General features: G+C 38.2%; 3 protein-coding genes across 3 annotated transcripts in view; all 3 read left to right on the top strand.

The window, feature by feature from the left end:
- The window catches only part of LOC122814430 (zinc finger imprinted 2-like), a 1,129,715-nt gene that overhangs the window by 595,252 nt on the left and 516,916 nt on the right, over positions 1–17,547 (top strand). The window lies entirely within an intron of this gene.
- LOC122813903 (zinc finger protein 436-like) overlaps positions 1–17,547 on the top strand; it is a 923,997-nt gene that overhangs the window by 532,467 nt on the left and 373,983 nt on the right. The gene's annotated exons all lie outside the window — the stretch shown is intronic.
- LOC122813908 (tripartite motif-containing protein 15-like) overlaps positions 1–17,547 on the top strand; it is a 373,209-nt gene that overhangs the window by 24,565 nt on the left and 331,097 nt on the right. Inside the window, exon 2 of the mRNA XM_044086454.1 lies at positions 5,748–5,843. Within this exon, the coding sequence (XP_043942389.1) occupies positions 5,748–5,843 (96 nt within the window). The remainder of the gene's footprint in view (positions 1–5,747; positions 5,844–17,547) is intronic.

The following is a 17,547-nucleotide window of genomic DNA, read 5'->3' on the forward strand; positions in this document are numbered from 1 at the left end:
CCAAAATTCCATTTTTTGCTTAATACTGACTATGAATTTAATATTTGCAATGGTAATTTAGATTCAAGGGAAAATTCAGTTAAACCCAATGATAGTAAACAAATGGGAACCTTGAGAGATATGATTTATATGTTTGGTAAAAAGCTTGGAATTTTCTAAGGTATTCAACTAGCAATGCTTATTTAAGGAAATGTATTGAGTTAAAAATTGTTCCAGTGGGTCTACGTTTTTTTAAAGCACCTATGGGTATTACTTTAACTGATAACGTACGACATGAATATGAAACATTGTTCAAAAATGTTGGTCTCGAGTTTATGAAGCTAGTTATAAAACATAATGATGAGAAACTGTGCCATTTACTTGTTGAAACTGAGGAATTGAACATTGCCATAAAAAGTGATCTGTTATTCTTTCAGTGGGAAAAACTCTAAAACAAGCAAAGAATGTAGAAAGCAGGTCTGGCAAAATATTTAAAAAGAAAAACAGAAAAAAATGGTCGAGACCTGGAACAGTTTAGACTAAACAAAGTATATCCATGGAAAGAAATTAAGGGAGCAGAGTCTAAACATGTACAAGAGGCAAGTACAAAAAATTGGTATGATCCTGTAAGTAACAGCGGTCAGGCACATAATAGGTATCATGATAAGAAAAATTTTTATGGGGGCTCGAAACAGTACCAACACCCATATTGGAATGGAAATTGGTACAAGGACCGAGGGGAATGGAGGAATACAGATCAGGTATGAAGCAAGCTAAGGAAAAAGGGAATTGGTAGGAGGTACAAGCACTTCTGAGACTATTTCACAGAATGGTGTGTTATGTAGTATGGGCAAGTTTAATGCGTATAATTACACTAATAAGAAAATAGATAAAGAACATATTAAATTTTTCACCAGAGGTATGAAGTTCATACCAATGTCAAAATGTGACATAGTAGACACCTTAACTGAATTAAAGATATTTCTTAGGAAATTAAACTTGGCCATTTTCTTTAAAGTTAAATCCATTCTACCCACACCCAATAAGCTTTTGAAAAAGAGCACATTTGCCCCACCTACACATCCAGTATAGCTACCTATGAGAAAGTGGTTACCAAAGAAATGTGCAAACTTTTACAGAACACTCAAGGTAGTAAATTGAAAAACAATTTGACACTTGAGGAAACTGCTATATCGAGACAGTTTAAATTGGATAGCAACATCAGGATCATGAAACCTGATAAGGGTGGAGGAGTAGTGATTTATGACTCCTTTGAATATATTAACAAGATGTATGAGATATTACAACAAAATAAACTAAATACAAATAGCTTATATACGCATAGATATGTACTTGGAGTACCTACTTGATAGTAGGATAACATCTGATGAGTACAATTTTATGAAGGTGGATTGTCCCAAACTAGCCACCATTGTAGGTATCCCTAAGATGCACAAGGATATCCATACCCCCCCCCCCCTTCAGACCCATTATATCAGGCAGCCAATCCAAAACCTTTCCTATGGGGACAGCTATTGATAAATGGTTGAAACATATCTATGACACAGTCCCTCATGTTTTAAAGGATTCATGTGACTTTTTAGGTAGATTGACAACCAATATATGGAAAAAGGAATTGATCCTTATTACCATAGATGTAGTAGATCTTTTTTCGTGCATTTCCAAACAGGAATGTTTGGATGGATTTCATAACAGCAGAAGCAAATATGCAAATTTGGGGTGTGATCAATTTATTCTTGTAGTGGATTGCATGTCATTGGTTATAGGCAACAATTTCATCTTTTACAAAGGTGAATATTGTAGGCAGACCAAGGGTGTGGCCATGGGGGCAGCTTGCGCCCCCATTTTCTCCAATCTTGTTATGATAGATTGGGAAGAAAACCATTTGTTTTAACAGCGAAGATCATAAGTATACAAGATTATACACAAGGTTTTTGGATGATATTTTTATATTATGGGATGGCCTCCTTGAGAGTATAGACTCCTTTATAAGATATTTAAATGGAACCAGTTAATTTCTTAAATTTACACACAATATCAATAGGGCAGGCATTGCTTATTTGGACAACTATATAGTTAACACATCCACTGGTTTCAAATCTAATATTTTCAGGAAGGAAACTTTCAGCAATAATTATTTAGAATATGAAAGTAAGCATCCTAGGAAATTAATGCAAAAAAATATTAAAAGGGCAGTGTATCAGAGCTGCCAGGATGATATCTTTCTAGGATTACATGGTTCAGGACATACATTACATTGGATCCCTATTTTCAGAGAGGGGCTACCCCAAGGGTCTAAGACAATGTCACTAGATTTGTTATAAAAGAATGGGGCAATAAATATAAACCTATATTAGGAAATGGTATTCTGGAGGTTGAATCTAGGTTAGAACATAGCAAGGACTCGCATTATAATCGAGCATGTGTAGTGAAATACGGCCCTTATGCTGATAGAGTTAAACGTTTAATGTGTGACAGCTGGAACATTCTTAAGGCAGATGAGGACATCAGTCACATTAAAGATGATACACCAACTTTTGTCTATAAGATGGACAGGAACATTTAAGAGTAACTTGGAGAAGAGCAGTGACAATATGAGAAAACAAAACAAATTAGGGGAGACACGCACGTGTAGAAACTGCAACCAATGCAGTTGCATATTAGAAGTAGACAGCATTACTCTTAACTTTTGTTTTATTCACATTATTATGTTCAAACATGGTAATTGCAGCACTAAGCACGTTGTATATTTAGCCAAATGTATGGAATGTTTGGGATATTACATTGGGAAAACCGATAGATTCTTAAACAGAATATACAGTCATTCATACAATTTTAGGAAGAAGGATCTCAACAATGCCCTTTATAGACACATAGCAAGCAAAAGGAAAAAAATCACAGTTTCAAGTTTGCTATACTGGAACAAGTCTTTAGTAATCCAAGGGGTGAGACCATCAAGGCTATACTGGGGGAGAAAGAAGTGAAATGGCATCTGCTTTTGGATGCCAACACATGCCCTGGACTGAATGACCATATTCCTATTAAGCCTGTGTTACAGGCATGTTTATGAACTAGCAGGTCAAACATAGGTAGAACTTTGAATTATATTATTTGCAAAGCAATAATTTTATTTAAATGTTTGTGATTGTACATGGAGTGTTTTATCTTGTGTGTATTAAGACCAAGACAAATTGGTATTTTTCAACATACAGAGCTAGAGAAAATAGTATCGGGTATCACTTTAAAGTTTTACTAGATGTTTATTGGCTATGACCTACTGGCACCAAAAACTGAATGGTATTTAAACACTTTTTAGTATTTATTATTTATTCTGAAGAAGTCAACATTGTCGTTGATGAATGCTAAATCGTTATGTTATATTTTTTTTAATAAATAAATTTTGTGGTATATTGCATGGCCTTTTTCAGTTTATATTTTGGAATCATAGTGTTTGAAGCCGAGCATTTCTGGTAATTTACTGTTTATTTTCTGAGTTGAATCCGGAAACTCTAGTCCTGAATTATTCATCTTCAGCTTTCTAGCAGATGAAGGTTTTGGGCCAAAAGTGAATGGTATTTGGGACTGTTCATAATTCCCTCCACCTTGACTAAAGCCCCAGTTCCAGCTGAAGAAAATCAACCCCAAAGCATGACACTGCCACCATCATTCTTCACCGTGGGGATGGTGTTCTTTTGGGTGATGTGAAGTGTTTTTTCCCCAAACGTACCTTTTGGAATTGTGGCCAGAAAGTTCAACCTTGGTCTCGTCAGATAATAGCACATTTTCCCACATGTTTTTAGGAGGCTCGATGTATCATTTTGCAAATTTTAGCCGGGCCTGGATGGTTTTCTGTGTAAGAAAAGGCTTCCGTCTTGCAACCCTACCGCATAGTCCAGACATATGGAGAATACGGGAGATTGTTGTCACATGTAGTACACAACCACTACCTGCAGAAATTCCTGTAGCTCCTTCATTGTTGCTGCAGGTCTCTTGGCAGCCTCCCTGACCATTTTTCATCTTATCTTTTCATCAATTTTGGAGAGACGTCCATTTCTTTGCAATGTCATGTTTGTCCCATATTTTCTCCATTTTTTGATAACCGTCTTCACTGTGTTGCATGGTATATCCAATGCTGTAGAATTTTGCACCCTTCTCCTGACTAATACTTTTCAACAATGAGATCCCTTTGATGCTTTGTAAGCTGTCTGCGAATCGTGGCTTTTGCTGGTAGCAGGCAACCTGAGTAAATGTCAAGAAACTCCTACTAGGAGAGCTAAACTTTGAAGTTAATCAGAATCTCTTTAATTGATGGCAGGTGTGTACCCAAGAAGACTGAATGCTGTAAGTATTAGTTGAAGGGTGTGCACAGTTCTGCAACCAACTTATTGTACATTTTTATTTTTTTATATTTTTCCCCTAACAGATTTTTGTTTTTTCAATTGAATTGTACAGGTTATAGGTCACATTAAAGGTGGGAAAAGTTTTGAAATGGTTTATTGTGGTCTGATTTTTTTTAGATCACAAAAATCTGGCATTTTAATATATATATGTCTAGGACCAGTGCTCGAGCGGCCGTTTCACCGAATGTGAAGGCCGGGCATACTTACGCAAAAGTGCTTTTCACCGAAGAAGCACTCTTGCATTAGTATGCCTGTTGCGGAGATCGCACTACAGTGGGGATAAGTGAAAATCCCCTTTTCCCCACTGTAGTGCGACCTCGGAGTGAGAATATAAAGGTAGGGGGTGGGGGGTGCAGGGGGCTTGCCCCCCTGCAAAAACGTAAATGTAGTGTGTTTTTTTGGTGAAAGCGCTTTCGTTAAAGTGTGTTCGGTGATGGTGGATTCGGACTGTTGAACTTTCATTCAACAGTCCTAGATCCAGATACATACACGTATATGTATATATAAATATCTGTGTGTGTAATTATTATTTATATAATATATATGTATTTTGTTTATAATTTTGTTGTTCATGATCACAAAGGTAGGATTTGAGCCTGGTGCAGTGACAGCTCAGATGTAAGATAGGAAATTATTTTTTATACAACCAAGTGTGGAAGCCTGAGCAGCTCCACTGATGTTGCTGTAAAGTAAAAAAATAAAAATTGGAATTCAGAATCCCCAGGTCAGTCAAAAATTAATACTAGGTAGTACCAGGTGTTGTAGGATGCCTCAGTGTTAAAATATGTAGCTTATCCTGTTTGGTAAGGAAATAACAAGCCAGAGGCCATGAGCGTCTCAACTGTTACCTGATTCTGTTTGTGGCTAGATGACACAGGAGGTTGTTTTTCACAGTTTTACTTCTTAGTTTTTTGTCTCCTCTTGTTGTAATTATATAATAAAGATCACTTCAAATGTCAGGGTTTATCCCTCTTCTGAGCTTTGAACTTTGGATTATAGAATGTGTTCATTATGTGTTGTGTAATATTGTTCATAAAATAAATACCAGTTGGTCTTGACCATAACTTGTGGTTCTTAACATACACATCACTGTCTGTGTATCTATCCATTATACTCCTCTTTCCACATAGTTTTTAATAGACAAATTCAAAAGGAAACGAAATAGCACAAGTACACAATAAAAAAAAACTAGTAACCCTTTTTTATTGTGTCCCTGCCACAGTGCGCTGTTTTTTCAGGATTTCACAGATAACTATGTATTTTACTTCCCCACCTCCCGTATGTAAGGTGATTATTGTATTCTGCTGCTTTATTTACTTATTTATTTTAATTTGTTAAAATCTACAGAAGAAGCTGAAAACATCGTTATCATCCCGTGAACTAAAAGTCAGAGATCGTAAAGATTTACAAACCAAGACTGAGACTGAATTCCTGGAGATACAAGTAAGTAAATTGACTACGGTTTGCTCTGAATGTTTTCAGTACAAGTGGTCTGCAACAAAACTGCAGGAAAGGCATTATGCTTTGCAGGTCTGCACATTATTAAAAATAGGTTCATACTAGGCTATCTGCCGTAGGGCATTTGTAAGCCTAGCCAGAGTGTGTTTGGCTTTCGCCACCCATTTTAAATGAATTTTGCTATGCCCTTTTTCGAGGTTAGTATACTGTGCCTCTGTCTAACAGTGACACAGAAGTGATACCCGGGTAAACCTGCGATTTCCCATCCACTCATCAAGATTAGTCTTGAAGAGAGTCTTGATTTCCTGACAGACTTTATTAACTGTATGTAGTTCAGATACTCTATTTATCTGTTGGTTTTGCTGTAGTATATTTTTATGATTTGGGGCAATGATAAGAAATGAGTCATTTTGAAAGCCTAATGTGTCATGAGGTTATAATGTTTATGGAATTACGTTGACTGACTGAATATCTTTCACCCAAATATCATTGGTTGAAAATGAAACAAAAAAGCCAAATACCACTTTCAGTGAACTCTATTTATTTATTTTTTTCAGGGACACAAGCCTATTTGCAACTTATGTTCGGTAGTCCCCTACAGGGCCGGTGTTAGCATGTTGGGGGCCCCCAGCAAATGTCATTTTTGGGGCCTAAGTATCACTGTGTCACTATCCTGTTACCCAAGCGACCTTTTAGTCCACACTGTGAACTTTTAGGAGTAGTACATACAGACTCACCTGTAGCTACAATGCTGTTACATTATGTACAACACTTGGCCCATCTCACAGAGGCAGTTACAGTTACTGGCATTTAGTTGCAACAGTGATGCATTACAGCAAGTCTATATACAGGTCTGGACTTGGGTGAAATGGCGACCTTTGTCAACTTTTCAGCTCACACACACACTCCAGTCCTCCCCTCTGTTTCCTCCCATCTTGGGCTCCTTATACCACGCACATTACGTTTTGTCTTCCTTTTCACACATTTTGCCTTACTCTTCAGTTTTTTTTTTTTTTTCAAACGGCTGTAACTTTCTATCTGCTTTGAAGTATATTTAATTTAATTTTTTTTTTATTTTTCATTTTGCACAACCTTTTCATTAAATGGTGGCTTGAACAGAAATGATAATTAAAAGGAAAGAAATTCACTGTTGTTCAGATTTAGTTTTCTTTACATCCTTTCAACATGACCTTTCCTGACCATGCCAGATTAACCATTTAGGAAATAACTCTGATAAGCCAGGGCCCAAGAAGCCATAAGGTTATATATGCTCTGGGATGCATTTTAGAGCATTTTCCTAACCTTTTAATCCAATGGTGGCCTAAATAAAAAGCTTGAGTAAGAAAAAAAATTCCTTTTTTTTTTTTTCAAGGAACATATAAGTTGTGCCCAAAGCTTAATGTTTGAGGTTGACAAAGTAATATTTTTCCCCAATTAGCAACAGTCATTGATAATTGAGGGATACCCCTGTATCCACTAATATATTCTGGGGAGACTTGAGTCTGAATGTTGTGTGATATACTCTATGCCCAACTTTTGAAACACAATTACTTGTTAGCTGCATCTTTTACTATACCTAGAAGAATTATGTATAAGTCCTGGCATTATTGGGTGTGTACACAGATAAAACGAGTGATATTTTACATGCAAACACACACGCGCATTAACCATAGCAATACTAGCTTGTATTTATTTTGGCAAATAGCAATACATTGTGCAATGTTGGTGTGATGGTATGGAATAGTGCCAGCATTGGAGTTTTGTAAAGAATGATTTTCTTTGAATATCAAACTGATGTGTACAAAATGTTTGTGTTACATGTGTATTGGGACTGCATGGCATTTGAATATCAAACTGATTTGTACAGATGTGCAAGTACAAGCTAGTATTGCTATGGCTAGTGTGTGTGTGAGATTTGAAATGGACAGTTTCCATCCCTGTCTTCTATACAAATGATACTAACGCTGTCACAAAAGTTAATTAGTAAACACTGGGGAATTTTGACTGCTGACCCCAAGATAAAAGGAATTGTAGGAGATACCCCCGTTTTAGCTATAAGAATAAAACATGTTTGAAAAGACTGCTTTGTTATCCTAACAGTCTTTCTAGCAGTACACACAAGGCTGTCAATGTCGCACAACCTTGTGGGAGATGTCAATATAGCAACAGTAGTTTCTTTATACATCCGACAAAGGACAGAAATTTGTATTTAAGGGTGAAGCCAACTGCTTGACCCTCACATGTTGTTTACTTGAGTTACTGTTTACAATGTAAAGTTTTTTTATGTTAACAAACTGATAGAATGTTAAAGGATAGAGTCGGTACATTTATATAGCTTTCGTACTAGTTTTAGTCAACAATGCTTTGTTGAAGCATGTGAAGGATATTGATGAAGAACGTACTTTTAGGTTTCTGGTGATAGATGTGGTTAATCTTAGTTTGCATGAGGGGGATGTTCGGAATTTTACTGAGACATTGGAGGTTGTGGGGATTATTCATTTAAGAGCTAATCAAGATGGGGATTTAAATGAGAAGGTCCCTTTAAAACATATTTTAAAGGGATGCAGCCTTAGGACATAATATTTCATGATTTATGTGTTTCAGTATATTATGCTCGGTTTGAGATGTGTTTTGATAAGTTTTCATGTGTGTGTGTGTGTGTGTGTGTGTGTGTGTGTGTGTATATATATATATATATATATATATATATATATATATATATATATAAAACATTTCATTTTTTTATTTTAGTGAGTTATTGTTAGGAATGCTTCATGATATTTGCTTAATTGGACTGTTAGGGATGTTCTGTTCTCTTACTGGCTGTCAGTGTTTTGTATTTGATATAAATTGATAGTTGATGACAATGGTAAAGTTTTATGGTCTGAAGAAGCTGTTGTGAAAGCGCTTACCAGTTATATATTTTTGTTTTACTTATTAAATGATGTATTTTATAACACCTTGGATTTTGGTTTATTCCATTGTTGTTATCAGTTTTGTACTTTAAGACAAGGGTGGTTGTAATAAATTATCGACCATGTTAAGTTTTCTTGAGTGAGTTTGTAATCCTCTGGGAGGTGATATATACAAAATACTTAAGAATTTGGTTAGGCAATATGGCTGAAAGCTCTGTAACATATGATGAGATAAAAAGGGTATTACAAGATGTTTTAAAGGTGGATGTTGACAGGATTAGAACTGGATCAAAGGGGGCAGGCTTTGCACGTTTATGTGCTGCCCTTGCTGCTGTATTCTTTCAATCATTTACAGTCAGTGCCCTGAGTATTTTTTAAAGGCAGTTAAGAATATAATGAGAAATTTTATTTAGGATGGTGGTAAAGCATGTATCCCATGAGAGAAGCTGATACTGTCTAATGACGTAGAAGGATAAACGTGTTACAGATCCTTATTTATATGTTAATGCTGTGCAGTTTATATTATTGTATTTAACTATGAGATCTTATGATGCCAAATGAAGGAAATTAACAAGTTTGCCTGGTACTGTGGTGAAATGTTTGATAGGATTACTTGTTTCATATAGTATTACGGAAGGAGAAGGGGTCCCTTGTGTATGCAGATGCCAGGTTTGGAGACCCTAATAAATATTTTTAGCTTCCTCAGAAATTAGTCCATGATTGAATTTGACCTTACCTGTTTTTTGTAAAGTGGGGCTTTAAAAGCAGATTGGTATGTGGAGGTGGGAGGCCACATGAACTGTTTTGCTTTTCTGATATTGGTTTGGGGTGCTTGATCTCAAGTTCACCAGATGTTTGACTGCACAGTGCTTTAGGAATAGGATGAAGGGATGGTTGGTACTGATAGAAGAATTGGACTTGCTGCTTGCACCATACCCATAGCGTTGTCTTCACTGGTTCTGAAAGCAAGAGGAGATGGCTCTGTTATGAAAAGTCTGGTTAGATGGGTGCATGAGGTGTTGAGTGAGCTTAATTCTGATTTACATCAGAAAGTGAATGATACAGGGGATCTCTTTTAGATACGGCAAAAAAATGATGGTATTCCATATGGCAATTATTATGGTATGTAACTGAGTGATATAGCTGTAGCAAAGGCATTATTGTTACTTGGATATCATAGGCAGATTCACTGCAGTAAGAATGAAGATAATTGGGGGGGGGGTTCAAGAAGGTACCATGATGTACACCTCCATGTATACATTGCAGTACCCTTTTGGAATTCAGCAACAGTCCTAACATGGTGCTACATGGTGCTGTAGCACAAAGATGTACAACAGTGAGTATGGCTGCCTCAAGGCCATGCTGAATGCTAATGTGGCAGTCTTGGGCCATTTGCTAATTATTCATGTGCGCTCTCTCTCTCTCTCTCCCTTGGAACCACCTTCAGGAAGGTATCTGCATCTCAAGTGATTTCACTTGGCCGTGTAGATCAGCATGGGTGTCCAGCCATATTATATTTGTTGTGTTCAGTTACCTAACTTGACCATAAGACATTGATTGGGGGGAGTCACTGGATATCAGGAATAATGCATGTTTGAAATGACTTCATGTCGGAGGTATCAATACAGGGATTGGGGGTGGGGGGCGAAATAGTCATCAGGGAAACTTTGAACTAAAATGTCATAATGGCATGGTCGCCACTACAGGGATCAGGAATGGGTAGAAAAATTAGAAACTAGGGATTCTGCAAATGTGTAATAGCAGCACATAAACTAATGCAGTGCCGAGGCAGCTCCCTATTGAAATGTCATAACAGCACAAAAAGTAATGCAGTGCTGAGGCAGCTCCCTATTGAAATAAATGCAAAAAAAAAAAGAAAAAGAAATGAGAGACCAAAACCCAGGAAAGGAGTGACCCTCAAATGTTGCTCTTCTGGTTTAAACTTCTTTTTACAGACTAACTCTGAGATCACCATGCCATGGACAAAAGCCTGATAAGTGGATATCTTGAACTTGGTTTATATAACTCCATTTTTAGATCATTCAGTCTCCATGTTTCAAGACTTGCTGTAGTGGATCTGGTACTGGGGAGATACACAAGCCACCAGGGGAGCTACAAAAGAGCTCTAACAGTACTAAAAACTATGATAGTGGTGGGTGGGTGGAGGAAACCATGGGAGGAAAGATGAGTCAGAGGGACAGGTGTGTGTACTTTTGTTTTTGTGGAAAAGTGACTGTAGGGAGGATGTCCATGCCTACATGAGCAGCAGTTTACTACTGTAACATGCAGACCAGTAACTATCTGCATGTTGTAGTAACTGTGATTTGGAAACATGGAAATTAGCTGAGGTCTTACCTGGTTGCTGCTAACATTTCTCTGAATCACACATTGGCTATGATCAGAGCAGGGCCTGCTAGAACCTTTCACGAATGTCCAAGCTTGCTGTTTATAATAATAGTTACTAAGAAGGTAATTGCAAAGAAATGGAAAGCAGATCCATTTCCAAACTTCGACAATGTAGTGGAGATGGATGAATAGGTTAAAAGGGAGACTGATACGGCTAAAAAGATTTCATGGATTAAATGTTGCTAGGTATCTGCTGCTGCGTTATGTATAAAGGAGTACTTTGACAAATGAAAATAAGGGTTGTTTTATGTAATGTGTTTGAAAGGAAACTTGCTATTAAGAGAAAAAAAATAATTTTCCACCTTTTTACTGTGCTGCATTAGCTTGGTATTTTTGATTTTTAAAGTTTGTGGAGCTGACTAACTTTTTGAATACAATACTCATGTTCTGGCATGTCTCTTAACTTCTTTTCTCAATAATTCAGGAAACAGCCAAGCACAATATCTCCCAAAATCAAGGATAATTTTTAAATATTACTGTAATTCACTTACAGAGGTAATGGAATGACCTGTTTTTATATTGACATGCATCATCTGTGCAATAAGAATTATGAGACTCTAATGTTAAGCATTATTGACTTACTGTAATCCTCAATGACATTCCAGAAAATCAATAATTTGCAAAGGACAGAGCACAAATATGGGACAATTTCAGGGACATGTGAGAGGTATGCCTTCTGGTAGTTGAAATGTAGATATTTTTGTTAAGTAACTTATGCATTATAGCTGCACTGTATGACTTATATGGTTATCTTTGCTGAATGCATTTTCAATTTCTTCTTTTAAAATGTTTTTTCTTAATATTGGTAAAATAAGATGTTCTTAGTGTGCTACATGGGTTATTTCCAATCAGGATTGGCAAAGTATCTATGAGTAACACCTGTTATGATGGGAATGTACAATTAATGGGTGCAATCTGATATGGGGGGGGGTAAAAAATGAGGACATAATATTGTAATGCTGTGCTGCTTCAAATGGTATGTGATGAGGGTTGTAGCAGTTCAGTATACGAATGATGCTGACAATATCATATTGCATCCACCACCCAATGTCCCTGTTCAGCAGGGACTCTGGTGGAATCCCAGGGGTGTATTTTCTGTTTGTCCAGTTATTAATGAGGTACTCTGCTTGATGTGGAGAGGGAGTCTAATCCACAGAAGGAAGAGTCCCTGGGACACAAATCTGTCCTGCCAACAAGTCCTATTGATGTCACAAACCTGGTTGAGGTTGCACATGTGGGTTACTTGAGTGGAACTTGACTTGTGGATATGCAGCAGTCCCATCAAGGTGGGGTCTGAGATTGCTTGATGTGCCAGACAGAGGTCACCTCTGAGAAGTCTGTGAAAGACTGATTAGAAGGACAGGGTTTTTGCCTGTCTGTGTAGGGTAGATGTTTGAGTACCTGGATTCTCTTGAGGAACCACTGTCTTGTCTCCAGCTGCTGCATGTCCTTTGTGAAGTAAATGCCGAAAGGGCACATTGTACTCAATAATGGGTCTTATAAGGGAAGAATACAGGGATGTTATGACCTCATTGTCCTTCCTAATGAAGTGGGCCATGTAGAACACCTTCCATACAATGGAGGCAGTATGGTAGTCAAAAATCAGGTTGTCATCAACCTGGGTGCCCAAGTCCCTCACGACTGATTTTGTGCTTAGGACCTTGTTATCAGTGTGATCATTTGTGGGGAATGTCACTCTCTCCAAAAGGAGATGATGTATTTTTTGGCATTCAGTTTGAGGCCATGTTTCTGGCACCAGTCATTTGGGTGAGACCCTCTTGGAGGTTGCCTACATCACTAGGGGAATTGGTGACAATGCCCAGCTTGCAGTCATCTACAAACATAGTCAGCTGTAGCCCACTGGTTTTGGCCTGCACCTAAGAAAAAAGTATATCCCAAACAACAAAGGCCCCAAGACCCAGTCCTGGGGTATGCCTCTCATTACAGGTCTACTGCTTGAGGTGGCTTCCCCCATTTTGACTAGTCGGGTTCTATCAAATGAGCCAGTTTGCTACCCATCTGCTAACATACAGACTGATGCCTAGTTGAGAGTTTATCTATTATACTAGCATGGGGAATAGTATCAAAGACGTCGGCTAGATCAAGATAGGCGGTGTGCACTATCTTCCCCTCATCCATGGCTTTGGTGATTGTCTGAAAGAAGTCAACCAATTTTAACAGGCATGACCTCTCCTTGATGAAAGCAAACTGGAGGTTTCCAATGTCCTTGTTAATGAGCTTGCAGATCAAGCTAGATTAGGCTGATGGATCTATAATTTCCTGGATCGGTGGGCGCGCCACCTTTGTGCAAAGGTATGAGAGTGGCTGTCCTCTACTCAGCTGGGATGAAGCCAGTATTCAGGCTTTGGTTGAATAGGGTCCCTAATGGTGCTGCTAGTTCTGGCCTGAGTTCATGTAGGATGCAGCCTGGGGTATTATCTGGTCTCACGGAGGTTTATATTTTTTTGCCTTTGAGAGGGTAGTGAGTTGCTGCTCTCTAGAGATAAGGGGAAGGGGGGACAGGTGCTTGGGATGTCCTGATTTACTGATGGGCGGACAAAGGGGTAAAGTTTTCACTGAATCTGTCTGCCAGCAGGTTGGCTATATCTGTGGAGTTTGTATATGTGATATCCTTGACCACCAGTTCTAAGTTTATCTGAGTGGTTCCTTTCAGATTGCAGACATATATGTGAAGAAGGCCTTATGATTGTGTCTACTAAATGTGACCAATTTGGACTCGAAGTTAGCATTGGATGATTTAACTAGTGCTCTTGTTTGCTTGTTTAGGCTAAGGAGAGATTGCTTCCAATTAGGTACTTAGTACTTTTTAGTCCTGGACAGCAAGTTTTTTTTTTCTTTTATTATAGAGCTAATTTATTGCAGATGTCCACCAGATAGGTTTACTCTTTCTTGAGGAGGAGGATTTTGTCTTATCAAGTATTCCTGATTCCATGGAGCTATATAAATGCTCATATAGTACTTTAGTGTAGGTTTTTGTGCCAGTTCCTATGAAGGGGAGGTGATTGTGAAGCTGTTTATACCTTCCCCCCAGGAGGTTGTAATCCGCTATGGAGAAGTTTTTTTGTTTGACCCTAGCTGGGGGGGTTGAGGGAGATTGTGACTTCAAAAGTGACTGCTTTGGGGTTGAGTATTAACAAGGAGGATGACAGTGTAGGGATGCTGTAGTTACACATGTTGGTTAATACCAAGTCAAGATATCAATTCTTGTAGGAGTCTCCTCAAAGAATCTCTAGGCATTTGTGCTTTGGCATGAGTAGTTCTTCCAGTCTGTGGTTGGATAGTTAGTCACCCAGGATCAGGGTAAAGGGTTGAATCTTGATGGATTCAAACAGGTCCAGATATGTGGAGTGGGCATCCTGAGTTTGTTGGGAGCCTGTAGCTAGCTATGATTTGAATAATGGCCTTCTCAATAGTTAACTGCAGCTGGAGTGCCTCCTGTCTGTCATACTATTAGACCAGACTAGAGGTATGTATTTCTTTAATATATATTGAAACTCCACCTCCTTTTGCTTTGCTGCCTATGGTTTGGGGTCTGAATGTATGATGAGATGAGTAACTTGATATGGCTGGGGTGCTCTCTGCAGCTTTAAATCAGGTTTCTTTTGACTGCGCAAATGTCAGCAGCTTCCAGTTTTAAGAATGCTTGCAATGAGTGCAGTTTCGTATTTGGACTCCTAGCATTTAGCAGCATGACCTTTAATTTGTGTTTTGATTAAATTTTCATGTTGGTAGTTTTGACTTCATGGCATTGCCTAAAAAAAGACGGTCAGAGATGTTGTCATTAAAGGGGCCCAGTAATGAACTTGTATAGGGACTGAAGTTTGTTGGTTACATGCATAAGTGGCACCCATTACTGGTAGCCCATAACTGGTAACGCAACTTAAGAGCAGGAACTAATGTTCCCTACCATTGAGTGTTTCACAGTATTGGTCAGTAAATTGGCAGAACTGTACCAGGTAGCATGTATTCCAGATGTTTTTTCCAGTTTCTGCATATGTCTGGACTAGATATCAAAGGGGTGAAGCAAAATTCCCAAATTATTGTATGTACAGACAGTTTATTAAGGTTGTTTATCTTGTGCTAATATGTACTAATTGTAATTAACTGTGTTGACACACATTTTAGTGCCAAAACACAAGCTTTTGGTTTTGCTTAAATTAGCTACAGGTCCTAGCTGTTTTAATCTAAGAGGAAAGCTGGGTTAGTTTTAATACTAACCTCCTGAGGGACCTGATAGCCTAGTGCACACACATGAACCTATGAACATGGTTAATGACCACTAGGGCCCTTAAAAGCCTAGCTGTGCAAGACAAATGTGATCCATAAATTTGATCTGATTTATATTTGATTTTACAGGGATGATTTACTGACTGCCTCTGTCCATCTCCATCAGAGACATAGGAGCTAGACCATCAGTGAATTTCCAATTATCCAACCACTGGTTCAAGTTGCACTTAAATAGGGATAGGTAGGAACTCTGCTTCTCATGGAAGGGGGAGCATGTTCCAGAGAACAAGAATTTTCTGAAAAACTTGTCTGTCTCTACAACATGTCCCGTTTATGTTGCAAGCAAAATAAGTCTTTTAATCTAGTAGTTTTGATGCTGTTTGTTTTCTTCAGATGTGCACAATTCATCAAAATAGGGTCCAGGGATGCCTTGTATGCCAGGAAACTAAGATCTCCTAAGTCTGTATGATACTGAGTGAAGAGACAGGGCTTTGAAGCGATCAGCATAGGACATTGTGTTTACTCTCTGTATTCTATTTGTAAGGAACCTTTGTGGACATTCCAGTTGCTGCCTGTATCTGGTCAGGTACATATTGAGGGGGCATTGTACTCTACTTGGCCCTCATCAGACCATCATGAAGTGTTATGACCTCTCTGGACCTAGATGCCATGCCCTTCTTATAAATTGAGCAACATAGAAGGGTTTTCTTACTTCTTGGGCACATGTTGGACGAAGGCTAAGTCACTATTTACATGAGTATATGGATCCCTAATTAGTGAGTCAACTTTCAAATGGTGTTTTATTAATGATGTAGTTACCTGGGTGTAGACTTCATGTCATCAACACACAGGAGAAAAGTTTTATTCTTACATTAATAGCCTCATATGATAAGATGCACCATTTTGTATACTAGATCTGTCCTCTTAATGCAATAGGCCCAAACAAACCATTCTGCCTCTGTGGTCTATTACCCAACATGACAGGCTCACACAAGTTGTGTGTCTCTTGGATCTGTTCTCTAGCACCACAGAGCCATGTAAGATAATTATATTTAATTATATTATTTATATTTGTAATATACAGAGCCATGTAAGAATAACTTAAGTTTTAGTCTCAGTCCTCAAAGGATCATGTGATATTCTGTTTCAGAGATGTATTTCAATGCCCATAATCTCACATTCACTGTTCTTTTTCTGCAGTAACATAGACCCCTTAAGAGGCATTCTGCTTCTCAGATCTGTTCCCTAACATTTTATACCCTAATAAGGCTGTTTATCTGCATTGTATTCCCTAGCCTGTCCGATCCCATAACTAATTCTGTATCGTGATCTGTTTAAAAAACCCCATACAGAGACACACATGCATACATGCACACACATACATGCGCACGTGCCATACTGTATCCATTGTCATAGATGCATAGAGGTCATTTTGTATATGAGATGCGCTCCATAACTTCATAGGGTTACTGCCACAATCCCACAAGTCTGTCTATATCTTACTTATTCACTAATTCCTTAGGTCAACATGATGCATTTTTCATCACACACATTTCCCAAGATTACAGACATGCATGCTGTCTATTCATGAATTTCAGAGCCACACCTAACACTGATCCATTTCAGAATATGTAATTAGTTACACTACAAGAAGTGCTTCCATATCATTGTTGCAGTATCCTTTTATATAAGGAGTCTCCTGCCAAGGCTAGCCCAACATCCAACCTATATACCAAAGCCTTTAGTTCTTATAGGTATCGTACATCACAGGTGTGCTCCCCACACAAGGTGTAGGGCATAAAGGTGACGTATGGATGCACACACTTCTTTGCTGCCAATCTGAACGCCACTGTTGAATGTTGGTCTGAATGCATTTCTGATGTGTTGGTTACCAAGCTATGTTTTCAGATAAGTGCCAAGTTGTTTTTTTTTTTTTCACTTTTTTTTCTTGTTTATTATGGGTATTGTGTTCATATCATCCAAAAGGGTAAAATATCAATGTAGGAGGCAGATTCCCCATAAAGTCTGTAACAACATGTGTCCCTTCTGTTTAAGTGCTTCCCACAGTCATAAGCAGTGCTCTATCTGCCAGGTGTGTTTGTGCCTAAAACTCTACATAG

This window comes from Protopterus annectens, chromosome 10.part0, assembly GCF_019279795.1.
Source record: "Protopterus annectens isolate FY-2018-M chromosome 10.part0, PAN1.0, whole genome shotgun sequence".
In the NCBI taxonomy this organism is placed as follows: domain Eukaryota; kingdom Metazoa; phylum Chordata; order Ceratodontiformes; family Protopteridae; genus Protopterus; species Protopterus annectens.